A 15,888-nucleotide genomic window follows, 5' to 3' on the forward strand; every position below is an offset into this window, starting at 1 on the left:
AGGCACATACTGCATATTCTAAAAATTGCCTTTTTATATCCAAATAACACACGTTTTCCTCATTTTCCACCATGAGCGTGATTCCTAACTCCCAAGCTCTGCTCCCGCCTTCCTCTGAGTTTGCTTTCAAAATTTTTCTCTTTATTTTGTGTGATATCTAGAGACCACCATAATACTCTCACAAATATTTTCTTGCAAAAAGCAAACATACAGCATTACAGAAAGATACACAGTGTATTACTGATCTTAATTTACCTTCTGCAAGCGAACCTTCCCATATGCAAATTTGGGTGTTGTCGGAGGTATAAGACCTTCTGGTAACTTCTTATACTGGAAAGGGAAAGAACACACGCATAAAACTTAAATACAAACATTCTTTAACCGAATTCTCACTTTCCACTTCACAACTTACAAAAAGTAGAACTTTGGGTAAAAGCAGATAACCTCACTGTGCCAAAGGATTACAGCTGCATCCAGTCTAAGATGGAGGGTTTTTTACAATTAAAAAAAAAAAAAGTAAACCCCCAACATGATCAGATATGGTAAATTATTCTTAATATCTGTTCAAGTTGATGTAATGGTAAAAAGCATCGAGAACAAACAAGCTGCCAAAGAACTACAGTGTTCTTGGAGCCCTCCTGTGGCTACAGCTTGTGTTGGTCTTCTACATTTTAATACACAGGCACAAATGACCACTCTTATCTTATAACGTGCACTTTTGGTGACTTCTGAGGCTTACTTTGGCAGCTCCTAGGCATTCTTTCAAACAAGATTGGTAAGGAGCTAAAAGGGTGTTTTTTCCTTAGAGAGTTTACTTTGATTTCAGCTTGAAAGTTTTAGCACAAGGCATGATTTGTTGGGCTTAAACATGGTATATCCAGCATAAAACTCATACCTAAAAAACTAGTCTCTGCACCAAGACTAGTTTTGGGGTTTTTTTCTTTAGTTGGTCTATCTGTATTTTTTTTTCCTTCAGTTGGTCTATTTTATTTTTATTTTTAAACAGACCACACAAGTGTAATTCTCAAAATTCTCCTGTCAAATCTCAGCTATGGACTGATGAAAGCCTGATTTATATTTCCAGTATCAAGTTTCTTCCTCAGTATTTGGAAAGATATTCAAGCTCAGGGAAGAAACTATATTCACCCAAGTGAAGTAGTAAAAAGTACGACATTTGAGCCCAACCAGTAAAAATTAGAGAATGCTGTCAGCAACTGAAAGAAGCTGTAGACTGAAACCCTTCTTTATTACATTTATTAACTGAAGGGAACAGTAAAGGAAGATTATAATGTATTAGCCTTGTAGCACAACTAACATGTTGAAGGTAGCCGTTAGTTACAGGCAACTTGAATTCTCCTTTTCATCAGCTCCACCTCAAACTGCAACTGAGCAGACAGACTGTTATTATGGGTTTAGAACCCACAGCAAAGGCAGGAAAACTTCACTGAGATCCTGCGGATATGGAAGGTAAGACAGAAACAAACCACACCAAAAAACGCTGTGCAATGACCCAATGCACCTTCAGCTGTATGGAACACTTCAGGTTTTATCAAGGCCCTCTCACTGCACTAAGCACTACTTACATTTCAGATAGGCATCTTGCCTTGAAGAAAACAACTCAAAACCCAGAAGTCTTGGAATTTCTCTGGTGAGAAAAGCTGAATGAAGACAGGAGGTTTTCCCTGAAAGACTACTAAAATTATCCCATCAACAGAAAGCTTAGGGATAACAGAAAAATTGAAGAAAACCATCCACAGCACAGTGTGGGGACACTTACCATACCAATGACTTCCCTCAAGGCAAAATATTTTTCAGTCAGATCCCCTGCTTCAGTCAGTGGAGCATCATAGTCGTAACTAGTCGGCTGTGGCATATAGGGCATGTTAGCACCTAAGGGAGGAGGGGTAAAAAAAACAAAAAGAGAATTATTAGAAGAGTTGGGCTTTTTCCAAAGATAAACTTTCCGGATTCTCTGCAGTTACAGCCAGACTCCTGTATGTTTTTACATTCAACAGAGGCCTTGGGATTTGGCACAGAGGAACTATTCCTGATGGAGGTTCTGAGCTCACACTGCTCAGTTATTTAACCTTCAGAAATACTCTGAAGAGAAACAAATTTATCCATGGTTCAACTCTTTCACAGGACTGAGTGAAACAGGAGTAGCCTTTGCAAAGAGAAACACCGTAAGGGTTTAGTAGAACGTGCTGGCAATAGACAGAGAACAGCTACTGCTGTCATCTTTTGTCACATGAAAGCAGGCATGGCTTATTCTTTCACAGAGTAAGTTACTACCACTACATTATTTGTATAATTTAAATAATTTCTTACCATTCCAATAGGCAAAGTTAGTCCCACCTATAAACATGTACCTAAAAAGATTTAAAAAAAAACAACACAAACATCCACTTAAATCAGGTTTTGCTGAATTGGGAAGAAAAAAATCCACCCCTTAAATTAATCTCTACTGAACACACACTTACAGGTTAACGTTAGCACCACGTGCCAGGATTTCATTAAGTGTTTTAGCTATAGTTTGTGCAGGCACAACAGAATGACGGTGTCCCCAGTGATCCAACCATCCAGTATAAAACTCGGAATTAACCTGAAAGAAGGAAGGGCAAAAGAGGAAGGGAAAACGAAGAGGGAACAAGAACAGATGCCATGTGATTTAAGGCTACTAACTACTAGAGGGAAGGGAAAAAACGGCACCTTGACTCATTCGCGTCATTTTTAAACTACTATAAATACAGCAAAGCATGCACTAAGTCAGTCCTTTTCAGCAGATGAATGGTGAAAAAAAATAAAGGATTGTTTCAATAACACTTTGAAAACAATTGCTAAAGTACTAAAAGCATGAATTTCCTTGGAACCTATCAGCATGAACATGTTTCAAATAAACATGGCATTCAGTAACTCAAACAGATGGGCATTCAAATAAATGATGGTACAAATACATTCTCTGCACAATAGCATATGTAGAAAAGATGGAATGAAAAATATATCTTTCAAATACTCAGACTGCATTCTAAACAATTTCATAGCACTGAGATAATCTTGTACCCTCCATGGACCTTTTCCCTTTGACAAAACAGCTTCCAGTGATCTCCTATCCCATTACAGCTCGTGTAAAATCTCTAGGGTAGCTGAAAACAGGAAGAAACTTCTAACCTGCCTTTTAATTTTGCTTTTAACTTCCACCCACACATGTATCTCACTAACTCATCTAATCATACTTACTGCTTCCGCTGCTTTGTAAACATTCGTCTTAGCAAGGAAACAATACTTATAAAAAATCAATACCTTCTGAGATTAAAATAGTATTTGCAGAATAGCAGCGAATGTGAATTTGACAAATACACGGATACACTCCCCTATCCAGTTTTTGACTGACTTGGCAGTTACGTCTTTCTAAACACGTCCCAAAAACCGTCTCTCAGACTGTGGTCAATTCCTCTCTCATTAACCACTACAAGATTAGGAACAACACAAGACATTAAAGTGAAAAGACATACCAAAGGGCCTGTAGGTTCACTGCCCCTTTGAGCTAAGAATGCTGCTGTGACATTGCCACCTGTAAGTAGACAGAAGTAAAACTGAGTAAATAAATGATGTAAGATTAAGTGAATAAATGAAGGAGTTCACAATTTCAATCTACTTGTAAGAAAACAGATTCCTGCTAAGCACACTTCTTTGACTGGAGAGAGAATGTGCAAAAGAGGCCACACATGAAAATATGGTACGAAATATCTTTGAGCGTGTTTCTTATGCCTCAAGCTTATTTTGCCAAATTCATGTAGTATAGGAATATTCATATCATTAGCTCTCCCTTCCGGGAAAAGGGCACTTTTTTAACACTATGGTTGCTGAGCCTTTCTTCAGGCCTGTATCACAGCAAATTGTAGCAGTGTGCACACTTCTAATTATGAACTTCAGCAGTAATTTCTTTTCCAGTAATCACTGGTTTAAAAGGAAATGAACTGAGAGAGATAGATTCTGGGACAGGCAACATTTAAATAAAAAGAACCCCACCCTAAACAACTGAATTGATGCCAACTACTACTGCTAATTTTTTTTAGGAGATACACACTATGAGCAGTGTGAATTGCTTATTCATGATTTCATGATGCAGGAAGGTGATTATAACTCTCTAACTGGGTACTCGTGGGCGATTCCTGTATGTTTAAGGGTACATTGAGCACACCTAAACGCATATTGCCCCATTTAAACAAATCAGTCAGGCTTCTCAAGCAGTCAAGTTGGTTTTCCCTGCCACAAACACACACAACAGGTTTTTTTGGCGACGAACAGCAGTCTCGGACCTGCGGCAAAGTCGACTGTTGCATAAAGACCCTGAAGAGCTCCACATTTCAAATGAAACTGGCTTGCACCATCAGTTGTGAAGAGCACTACCTCATCCCCAAGATGCTGGCGGAAGAGCTTCAGAAGAGAACGCAGATAGTCATAGTCGCAAGCAAAGTAGCTTCCATACTCGTTCTCTACCTGCACAGTGAAAGCAAGTCAGTAAAGCAGCAGCCAAGTGTACTGCATCCGAAACCAAGAACAGAAAGTCCAAATCCAACAACTCTTCTCCTCCCTTTGATGGCAACGCTGAGAACATCATTTTAAACCCAGAGCTAAGGCTTAAGAGAAACCAACATTTCTGGGTACTCATTCCTCTCACCTGTATCTTACAGCAGAGCAACCACTGTGTGGAAGTCCATCATTTTCCTGCAAAACCACCCTCCACAAAGGAAAAACCAAAACATTTTACCCAAGGTACTTAGCAATAGTCATCAAAACACAGTCTCCAGCAAAAAAAGGAGAGCTCTGACCCACCTCCCAAGCAGAACACTAAAACCCTAAGACAGGGTGTGACATGATCAAAAACAAAGCAAAGTTAAACTTCCCAAACCGAGATACAGGGGCTGACATGAAGAGCAAAGCCCTGCGATGGACTCAAAAGACTGAGGGAAGAAGGACAACCCTGCTGCTACCAAGAGGTCCGCATCTTGTCCCTTCCCAAGGGGATGGGCTTTCAAGCTCCAGATCCAAATGCACACCTGAAGGTGATTTCTGAAAATCCTGTTATACACATCTTTTTTCTGCCAAGGAATAGTTCTGCCTGGCACATTTTTTTTTCTATAGATACAATACACCGCTTCAGAACAATCTTGGGATATTATAAGAAGCGTCTCCCATCCCATTCTGTGCCAATCAGTTTAAAAACAAATTAAAAAAAATAAAGCAAAGCTTTCATTAGGTCAAATACTAAGAATATGGAACCATAGCCACTACACATCTCAAAAGAAATCAGAAGCTACTTACCATGAAGGTATAATATTGTGCAGCTTAAGTCAGATACAACGAACTAAAAAGCCTAAATTTTTAGTCCATTTTTGTTCCATACTCCATACTGCTTTTGCTTTTATCTGCAGGTATCCCTACGCTGCTTTTGCATGTCAAAAAGTTTCAGGCAATTGTAATATATTTTGACTTTATGTGAGAACCAGCACGTAACTCAGATCTAAAAAGCTCCACAAGTTTCCAGTATTACTTTCTACAATTGCAGGAAACAACTTTGATAAAGCAGACAAGTTCTCTCTAAATTCTGGAAACAGGGCACTCGGTTCTTCAGGATCAGAGATTTAATCAGAATTGTTCAGCTACCCAAAACCGTTAAGGCAGATCTGCGACGTTAGCACCCAACACCCACGGAGTGGCTGCAAGAGCAAGCTAAGCATCCCTGCTGCTTGGGTCCCTCTGATGTTCAAGGAGTCACCTGCACCATGATGACTGGACCTCCGTTTTCATAGAGGTGAGGCCTCATCTTCGGCAAAAGAACACCCATCCACTTCTCTACAGCTGCCAGATAATCTGCAACACACAAAGTAGAAGTGTTTCACAACTCTTCTGCTTTTTTTCTAGGTTTTGGTTTAAATTACATATGAGTAGTTTTTATCTAGTGTTTTAAATATGTAAAAGTGTAACAAAACAGCATTTAACAAACTGGTATGTTCTTATACTTGCTCATAAATCACCTTTCAGTATACTAAAAAATAAAACACTTAAATAAGGATGAACTTTGAAAATCACCAGACTTTACTTTCTCTCACAGGTTGTCCTGCTACATTTCAACTGGAAAGCAAATTCAAATTTTGCTATGGATGCTATTTTTTTTAACGGATCACTTATCCCACAACGAGCAGAACTGGTCTCCACTTTATTTATTCTATATACTTATTGAGTACACACTTTTAACTAGAAGTACTGAAGATTTTAGTACAAGATGATTCATATTTCAGCTTAAGTTACCTAGTAACAGTCTCAAACTGCAAGTTGCCTTGCTGCTAAAGTCCTTTTTGATGCCTCTACCTGAATCAGAAGATCTGAGAACAATTGATTTCTTCTCCAACAGCCATGCAGGGAGACCTCCCTGGGAAAAGAAAGGGAATCACTTCAGTGACCATTTCTAGGAAATGTAAGAATTTAAACCTTTTATCAAAACATATGCTGGGACTTGAAGACTGATCTTCTGCAGTTAAGTAGTAATTCCCAATCAAAAAACAAGTTCAAAGCAAGCTGGTGTTGTAAGAAGTCACTTAAGACACATGGATCTTAATATGCCAAGAGTCTTGCCCAAGGATACACCATGTTCATCTACTTTAGGACAGACATATTTGCATTAGATTTACCCTAGAAATGAGAGAACTGTTACAAAAGGCTGTACCATGTCCCATTCTGCACAGATGTAAGGTCCAGCTCTCAGGATAACGAGCAAACCAGTGTCGTTAGCAAGCTGCAGGAAATACTCTAGATCTTTGTCACCAGAAAAGTCATACGTGCCCAGCTGAGTTTCATGGTAGTTCCATGGTACATACCTACAAAGAGAGAAGAACGCCTGTTAGGAAACAGCCTAAACCAGAATTCCCAATAACAGCTTTCTGCAGCACACTCCTCGCAGATCTGTAATGCTGAACTGGCCTTCAGACCAGTAACATACAAGTCTGGAGGCTTTCTTCTGTGAGGTACCAAACCCCCACAAAACCACAGCAGAGCTATCTGGAGTAAGGTAAAAATGTATTGCTTTATCTCAAATAATCAAAAGCAGTAAGGTTTGATTACTTGCAAACTTCAAAGAAAACCAACTAACTTTCTACAAGCCTTTAAGCTTCCTGCTGCTACCTGGAGTAGGCTGCTCCACTGATCTGTAAATCCTGTAAATATTTAGCACCATCTAGTGGCTAACTATCTCCTTCATGCCAAAAAAACCAACGAAACCACTAAACTTCCAGTCCTTCCCAGGTGTCTTTGGTAGCATTCATTTCTAGTTGGCAGGCACAGTTCAGGAGACAAAAACAAGGAGAGTTACCCCCGTGTGACTAGATGCCTTTGCTGGCGACCTGCCAAGTGTTGCTCCTAGGTACATCATCACCATCTTCTGGGATGTCCTATCAATGACACTGCCAAATTTTAACCTGCAGTGTGGAGGGTTTAGGCCTCGATAATTTAAGATTTAATTTAAGATCAAGCTTCCCATCACCTGTTTTGTCATATTCTGTTATTGCTTCACGTGTTTCCAGGGGCAGACGGTGACGACCTCACCCACTCAAGAGTCCCAGGCGAGGTCCTGACTCTGCTATCAGCCGAACATCAAGACAGGGAAGGAGAGCAGGTCTGGTTTGCTTGAAGCACAAGGAACTTAAAAGGACAACCCTGTAATAAGAGGATCCCATTTCCCTTGAAGTGGTAAGCCTCACTGGGAGCACCCTGATACCCACAAGGAAGGCTCTCATACTTCAATTATAGCAAGACCTTTCCCTGTCTTGTGGAAAACCCCCCAAGCAGCAAGATCATGATCTTCAGAGGTGGTTCCAAGGCTCCAGCTTTCTGCCAGAGGGTCTGGCAGTGTCGCCACCCATTCCAGAATGACTTCATACAACCAGTATCTCAGCCCCATGCTAACAGGTTTTCTGATTCAAGAAAGAGTAGGCAGAAGAGGAGAAAATAAAATATACATCTGAGTAATCATCTAGACCAATTTCTATTTTTACCAAACCCACACAAAATCACAGCAGAGCTTGTTTGCGCTAACGTGAATGTTTATCATTTTACCTCAAATAAGCAAAAGCTGTAAGGATTACCTGCAAACTCTAAAAAAAAAAAAAACAAACACAAAAAAACCAAGAGAGGTTTGGTGGCTGGTTTGTTGTTTTGGTTTTTTAGCACAAAGAAAGAGATCAGTGTCAAAGGGAAAAATGCATGGATTTGATTTTTGTAGAAAGTGTGAGGTATGGGAGTACTTTCTGCCTGAAAGATACACATTGTGAGTGGAAGATTACAAAGGAAGAAAGAAGCAATAAGAGAAAAAAAAATAAAAAGGAAACAAGCCTGCACCAATTTTGATATTAAAAAACAGTAGTGGGGGCAAGAGGAAAGAAAAGATTCCTATCTCAAAAGACTAGTGATGCAGCAGAGACATGAACAGGCAATTTCAAAGAAAAAAGATGAAAAAAGGTTAAAAAAGGGGGAAATGAGCAGATAACTCCCGAAAACTGGAGATATATGAGTGTTGGGAGGAAAAAAATAAGTCAGAGACTTAAGGGAAGTATGAGACACCACAGATTGTAGGAGTCACAGAGCCACTGTCAGGACCCAGTCTGACCTCCAAGTCAGATGTTAAAAAGATATAATTTCCAGGTCCATTTGAGATTACTTTTATGGCACCAAAAAATAATTATGGGGCAATTCCAGCAACTCTGTCCTGAGAAAGTGCATTACTTAATACCATTGGTTTTATGTGATGGAACACAGGACTTGCTCGCTTTGTTAGCCAACAACAAAAGCCACCCCAGGAAATATAAACCAAACAAAAAGTCACTACATCATCACAATACAGGGCAAAAAAAATAAATAAGAGAACCCTACATTTGAAAAAAGCAACTCTTTTTCTTTCCCTGTCACCTTTTGTTCACCTGCTAACCCTTACTAATCACATGTCAAATCATAAAAGGGAAAACTGCAACTTCCAAGCCAAATATAATTCCTCTTCCCTTTTCAAGGAAGCTTTGGCAAAAATAAGATGAAGCTACTTTTTTTTCCCCCTCTCTTTTTTCTAGTAAGTACATAACCAGGTAGGAAAGACAAGAAAGAAGAAAGGCAGGCTAAAGGTTTTGTACATACAACTGAAAGCTCTTTATACTGTGTTTTTTTCTTTTTTTAAAAAAAATAAAAGTATATACAGTTCCCAACCACTTTGCTAAATTTAAACACTACTTAAATATTACTGCAGCCTTTGCCAGTATCCTCAAGGCTTCAGGGCAAAATAACCCAGGCTGTATTAAGAGGCAACTGTCACCTCTCATCTCTCTTTTGATCAGAGACTACAATGCCCTTGGCAGAGGCAAAGCACACACAACCGCTTTGTAGCTGCCAAAGTTCACAGTCCAACAATTTATTTCAGCTCATGTTTGCACCCTGGGTTGTGAAGCAAGAGGCGTTGCCTATCTGCAGCAAAGTGGATTGCTAGCTGTAACCTGCCCAGTTCTCCTACTTCATGCAGCTAGAGGTCATCCCATACCACCCTTCACTTCTCTGGAGCTCTCATCTATTACTTAAAAATCAATCAATCAAGTAACTTTACTTATTGTACATCTCCCAGGACTAAAAACCACTTTGAAAGTCAACAGCTACTTACGTCTGAATGGCATCAAGTCCTGCCATCTTCATCTTCAACAGGCGATCCTTCCAGTAGTACCTGGGCACGCGCGAGTAGTGAATGCTACCCGAGATGTAACGGAAAGGCCTTCCATCCTTGACAAAGCAGCCGCAGTCATAATCAATCCCAAAACTCCTCTGGGGTACAATCTGTGTACAAAAAAAATAAATATCCAAAACAACAAAAAAAAACCACAATATAATCTTTTTCTGCCTTGAAAGACATAAAGAACAGTCTATACAGTATCTGCAGGTTGTCCACAACAGAAGGTACAATGGTGTTAAAATAACCGATGGTGAATGGATGTGAGAAAATACAACCCTGAGCTGGCAAGGGAACAAGAACTCAAGGGACTGCCAAGTATCACACAGGAGAAGCTTTTTAAGTCCCAGTCCCACAAACACAGACCCACTCTTAACATTACTTAAGAACAGAGTTCCATTAAAGTTGAAATAAATCTTGACGCAAAGACTCGGCCATTTCAGGTCTCCACAACATCAGGACCTTACAGAGCTGTGAAATACGAATCAGATGGTCTGGAACAAAACTAACTCAAAGGCTGGGACTCTGCCTGAAAAATAATGTTGTAGTAATTCCAGTCTGTTAAACCTCAAGTAAATTACTACTGCAGAGGATACACAGGTATGTGCCATCTGCTTACTTGCCTTGCAGTTCAAATACATGTGACTTTTTGCTGATCTTTAATTTATAACCTGACTTCTGGACATGCTGCACTAGGATGAAATTGCACTGTGTGTAACCCTGAAGGAAACCATTTGCCCTGATGAACACAATGTTTCACATGCTTCAGTTTTTTTTTACTCTAGGGCACTGTGACAAGCTGCAGCATTGACATAGAGCTGAGTACTTCAAAATGATCATGACTAAATGAAACTCAGAACCCATGTGCAGCAACACAATTCTGCAATATCATTTAAAAAACAGACTTCCCTTCACCTTCAGTTACTCAACATTCTTTTATTGCCGGCACATGACTCTGCCCAGCACTCGCAGACCAGGGCTTGCAGCAAAACCAAACCACTTCTAGTCATGAATTTGTCTGGCTCTGTCAATATTGCATACTCAATATTGCACAAAACAGGTGTTTTTTCTACCTCAGTCGGAAAGCAAACAGATATGGATATGGATCCTCAATGAACAATGAACCCTTCCACCTGTGAAGATTTCTAGCACCTGCGTTTGAATGGTCTGCACAAGAGAACACCCTTTTCCACCCCAAAGCTCAAGTATCAAAACTGAGAGACACAAACCACTCTTTTTATGCTTCTTCCAAAAAAAAGCATCCCTTCTCTCTCTGCAGTGGTCCTTTTCTCTGCATCACATCCCCTTTTCCTCAGCCTGCACTTCTTGCCCCTAGTTAGGCAAATTTCATAGTGGCCTTACCTTTCCCACTTCCCACCACACCTCAGCAGCTTGGGTATAAAATTTACTGTCAGTAGCTTTTTGTTGGTAAACGGAATTAGTGTGTTAAAATTATTCCAGCACTAACTGCTACAATAAACATTGGTACAAAATAAAAGGTCAAGGCATCTTTCTTGATAAGCAAATAAAGTTTTATTAAACCCCAACATTTAAAGCATTTGTCATGTGACAATTCACATATTTTCAAATCCACTCTATATTTATAACATAATGTAATAAATATAAACTTTCACAGAGCAATGATGCTATTTTATTCTGGTATTATTCTGACAGTGATTAACTCCCTCCCAGTGCACTGGCATTTTATAGGAAGAAATATATATTAATGTAGTTAAGTTCTCCAGATTAAATACATTCCACACACATAAAAAATTACAAAAAAATGTCAAAAAATTATAAAATAAGCAGCACAGCAATTTTTTTTTTCCATCTGCAATACTGAACACAGGTCTACATCGTGCATATTCAAGTTAGATCAGAAAAAGTATAGAAAAAAAGCTGTGAAGGACAATTAAGGATTACTGTCTGGAATTTTAGGAAAGGTTAATTCCTCTCACTATCAAAAAAGAAAAAGCTGATCTAGGATACCTCCCATTCATACTTCGGGAAAAAAAAGCAAAATAAGAAAAGGCTTTTAAAGTGTTTTGGCACAGAAAAAACATTTTAAGTATTAACCAATGATCAGGCAAATAAGCCTTCAAAGAGATAGACAAAGAAAAAAAACTAAATTACATTGGGAAAACTCGAATTTACGAAATGATAGTATGACCACTCCTAAAAGGATGCGTATCTGCTCCTGAAAGGATACACAAAGATGTTTCTAGAGGGGCCTGTGCGAAGTAATGAAGAAGTCACCTCTGCATCCCTGGGACAGAAGGATCACTGCAGCTAGGTTTTTGCACACATTTGGACAGAATGAAGAGAGAAAGAGAGGGTAGTGGGAAGAAAAAACACACAGAAAAATACCACTGCCAACTCACCAGGAAAGTAACACCATGTAAAACCAGTCCCACAAAAAACTCCTGATACAGAAACTTGCTTAACAACTGGTTTTCTTAACACAGGAATAACCCTCAGTGTAAGAAATGAAGAGGTATTCTCCTCGACCATTGGCCTGCCAGGAATACCCCATGCCACTCGACCCAGAGCAGAGCTTTTCACCAAAGGGCATTTAGATAAGTAAACAGAGGGTGACAGGCTATCAACATTCTCTCTCCGTAAGACGAGTTGACACTACTTCACCGACAGGAAAGAATCTCAGAAGGATCCCCTACGGTCAGCGTTAAACACATGTGGAAACTTTAGGACACTTAAACAGATATTATTGCACAAGCTTAAAGAAAAAAAAATTCTCTTCCTTGCAACTGCAAAGAAACAGAAATTATCTGGTAGAGATATCATCAACTATAGAGCCTGGTTGGTCAAGTGTTCAATTTTCAGGCTAAGAGAGGACTGTAGCTCTTCTATCAACCTCCCAATGCACGTGATGCGTTCAGTGGTATTTCTCAATGTTCCTGCATGCAAAAACGCAAGATGTTTGTGCAGAGAAATAGGATACAAAACCCAGCTTCGCAGTTAGAAACTCTGCTAGGGGCCAAAGGCTGAAAAGAATGGATGAAGTGAAACTTCAAAGCTTCACTTCAGAAAAACCCAACTTTTCAAAGCCTACGGTACTCTTCAGATACACTCACCTCACACAAAATGAGAGTAAGAGCTGAGAACTGACAGAAATTCTCCATCCCTCGTTATCCTGTAGCAGCTACATGTCTATCAGACAACCAGAACATTGATACACAAATGCTGTTAAGGAAAGTCACCTGCTACAGAATACAGTCTTCTTAAAAAGGACACCATTTACCCAAAATACTAAGACCTTCAAAGTTCAAGCATTAGCCTATTTGCATTGCTTTCAGATAGCATCTCCTAACTCTTATAATAGAAAAATCACACAGGAGAAATTAAGAATCAACAACAATAAAAATACAGAAAAAAATACACTGAGTATCGCAGCTTTGGATTTTGTGCTTCACTTCAGGAGGTACTGTATATGCTCAGACAGCAACAGAAGTTATGTTAAATACAAGTTTTCTTTTTCATCTGCTTTGATTAGAGCTATTTTCATCAAATAACTACTACTTACTTCCCCAGTTATTCTGCGGAAAATGTCTGTAGAAAGACAGACTTTTAGTCTTTGATATCAGTTGCCCCAGCTTTTTAACTGGAAAAAAAATGAATTTCAGGAGAGGATGCCTGGCAGCTTACTGTACTGGCAAGCAGCGCAGACTGGAAGCCCCAGCACACACTACCGACAGTTAGCAGAACAAAGATACCCAGCCTCAAAAAAAAAAAAAATTAAAAATGCACAAAACCCTTCCTGTAATGTTTCCAGCATAAGGCTTCTAGAGTTTCCATACCTGGTGGACACCCCACACTCACTTCTGCAAAAAATGCGTAAGCGATTTCATGGCAAGAGATGAATACCTCACCTGCCTGAGATTTGATAAGGCTCGATGGATAAGAAACAAAGAAACATGAAGCAGCCACAGGACACAGATATTACTGAACATGCACAAGACACGTTATCTCCATGACATCAGTGCTGTCTTTAAATGCAGAACCTCAATAATAAGGAGCTCAAATAATTCGCTTATTCATTATTTTAACATGCTCCAACTTGTTTCACAGGCCCAAGATACAGCTACAGTGTTTTGTGCTCAAACTTAGCAGAACCCGTTGAAGTCCACCCCAACATATCTTCTCTGGTTTCCCTGAAAAAGGATTTGCTTTCAGAGCAGAAGAGTTAATATACTGACCAAAAAGAATGGAAAAGCCTATTAAGTGGAAAACTCCTCAGGGAGAACGCAGAATTATCTGCGTTATCTCAGCTCTGCTGCCCAGCCTCATGGGTATTCCAAAGTACATCGTCCCCGGGCTGACGTAGACAAAGGTGTTCTGCCCAACTTTGTACAAGCCGACAAAAAATGGATTCAGAAAATAAGCTCCCGCATTTAGTGGGAAAATCTGCCCTCCGTGAGTATGGCCAGAGAGAATTAAATTAATGTCTGGCCTCTCCTGAAGGGCCCACTTTGCAGCGATCGGCTGATGAGCTAAAAGCACGATCGCGTGCTCGCCGCTACAATCTCTGAGAGCTTTTTTCAAATCCATGCCATGTCCTGAGTAGCGCAACACATTCGCTTCGATATCGTCAACGCCAGCCAGGCAGAACCAGTCGTCGGTGCTCTTCGGGGATACAATCTTCACATTCTCGTTATGGAGCGGCTGAATGTTAAAGGATTTCAACAGCTTGAACCAGTTGCTAACATCCGACGTGTAGTACTCGTGGTTTCCTGTGACAAAGTAAGTCCCCAAAGGGGAGTTAAGTTCTCCGAGAGGCTCGACGGCTGGTCGTAGGATCTCTGCCTCAGAGTCTGTCAGGTCTCCAACAATCACGGTGATATCTGGTTTTAAAGCCTTAACCATTCGCACAATCATGGCAAGCTTGGTCTTCCCAACTGTGGGCCCCAGGTGAATATCTGAAAGCAATACCACTTTCAGGTTATTCATTGTCGAGGGCAGCTTGTGAACTGGAACCTCCACCGAATTCACGGTGGGAGGCTGGGAGGCATTTAACAGCCCGACAACAGTCAGCACAACAGTCAGCATGACTGCCAAAACCGGTTTCATCGCTGTTCTGTTCTTGTTGCCAGCGCCTGCCTTAGCGCCTCTCCCAGCCAAGAACTTGTAAGCCTGCTCTACAGAGCCTAGAGTGAAGAGGAAGAAGATGAGGATGATATAGGCCCCCAGGCAAGTGTAGGCAGCTAAAGAAAAGAAATAGGGCTCTTCTGCAACGAGAAATAGCATGGTAAAGAAGCTTGAATGAGCCAAAGCTAGAAACATGAACACAGCTATTTTCCACGGCATGAAATAGAAGGAGCTGGCAGCTGAAGACCTGGAGAAGGTGGTGACTGTGCTTCTCCAAACGTGAAGAGATCCTATCAACATCAGCGCGTTAGCAAACAGTGCCATCTGCAGTCTCAGAAGCCAACGTCGCATCCCAAGATCAAGTTTTTCTGCCAGGTAACTCCGCGACAGTGTCATGGAGAAGAAAACCACTCCTGCAGCCACTGCAGCCTTTGCTTCAAGGGGCAGTTGCTTGAAGGAGATCATCTTGGCTTCCTGACCGTTCCCTTCTGTTCTGCAGAAGTCTCCAGCAGGCAATAATGGGGTTACAAACAGGTGCCCTGGGTCAACGAAGCCTGCAACCAGGAACCAGTATCAGCCGTTTTTAAAATATTAGACACACTCCCTTTTTCCCAAGCTGCAACCAGGGACTGTTACTCTGCACACGCTACCCAAGACACCGGGTCACGCAGAATCACTATCATAAAGACAGGGAGGAGATTTCCTGATCTGGAATAAATCAGATAACTGAAAATGCTGGATTCTGGCAGTCCCCTTCCAAGCCCCCTCCCTGCCTCTCTCAACGATTCCTCCCCTCAGTCCTTTTTTTTTTTTTTTTTCTCGTTTATTTATATGCTCTTTCCCCATTTGGACTTCCTTAGAGTAGATAACAATGGATCACAGCAGTGACATATTTGCAAACAATCATTATAGTATTTATAAAGCCTGTAGGTCTTTTGGGACTAAGAAACTGCTTCTGTTAGCTCAACGTGCACTTTTTCTGTTCTTCTATCCCAAACGGCTGGTTCCACCTGAAAAGCAGGTACCAC

General features: G+C 40.5%; 2 protein-coding genes across 2 annotated transcripts; both read right to left on the reverse strand.

Moving 5' to 3' along the window:
• Positions 1-255: 255 nt before the first annotated feature.
• Positions 256-12,897, reverse strand: GLB1 (galactosidase, beta 1; the record flags this gene model as incomplete). The annotated part of the gene is made up of 11 exons (XM_009873250.1): positions 12,850-12,897; positions 9,695-9,864; positions 6,728-6,878; positions 6,373-6,433; positions 5,780-5,874; positions 4,320-4,500; positions 3,513-3,571; positions 2,481-2,602; positions 2,329-2,369; positions 1,778-1,890; positions 256-330 (listed from the first exon to the last, which is right to left on the reverse strand). Coding segments are annotated over exons 1-11 (1,116 nt in total), but the record flags the coding sequence as incomplete, so codon positions are not given.
• Positions 12,898-14,008: 1,111 nt separating this feature from the next.
• On the reverse strand, positions 14,009-15,406 carry TMPPE (transmembrane protein with metallophosphoesterase domain). Its single transcript, XM_009873249.1, has one exon. It carries the CDS (start codon positions 15,323-15,325, stop codon positions 14,009-14,011), a length of 1,317 nt encoding a protein of 438 aa, XP_009871551.1. The 5' UTR covers positions 15,326-15,406.
• Positions 15,407-15,888: the final 482 nt, after the last annotated feature.

Source organism: Apaloderma vittatum, unplaced genomic scaffold (genome assembly GCF_000703405.1).
Source record: "Apaloderma vittatum isolate BGI_N311 unplaced genomic scaffold, ASM70340v1 scaffold44297, whole genome shotgun sequence".
NCBI lineage: Eukaryota > Metazoa > Chordata > Aves > Trogoniformes > Trogonidae > Apaloderma > Apaloderma vittatum.

What these genes read in the sequence shown, in the direction of transcription:
- TMPPE (XM_009873249.1), bottom strand. Translation starts at nt 15,325, where the DNA reads ATGATCTCCTTCAAGCAACTGCCCCTTGAAGCAAAGGCTGCAGTGGCT.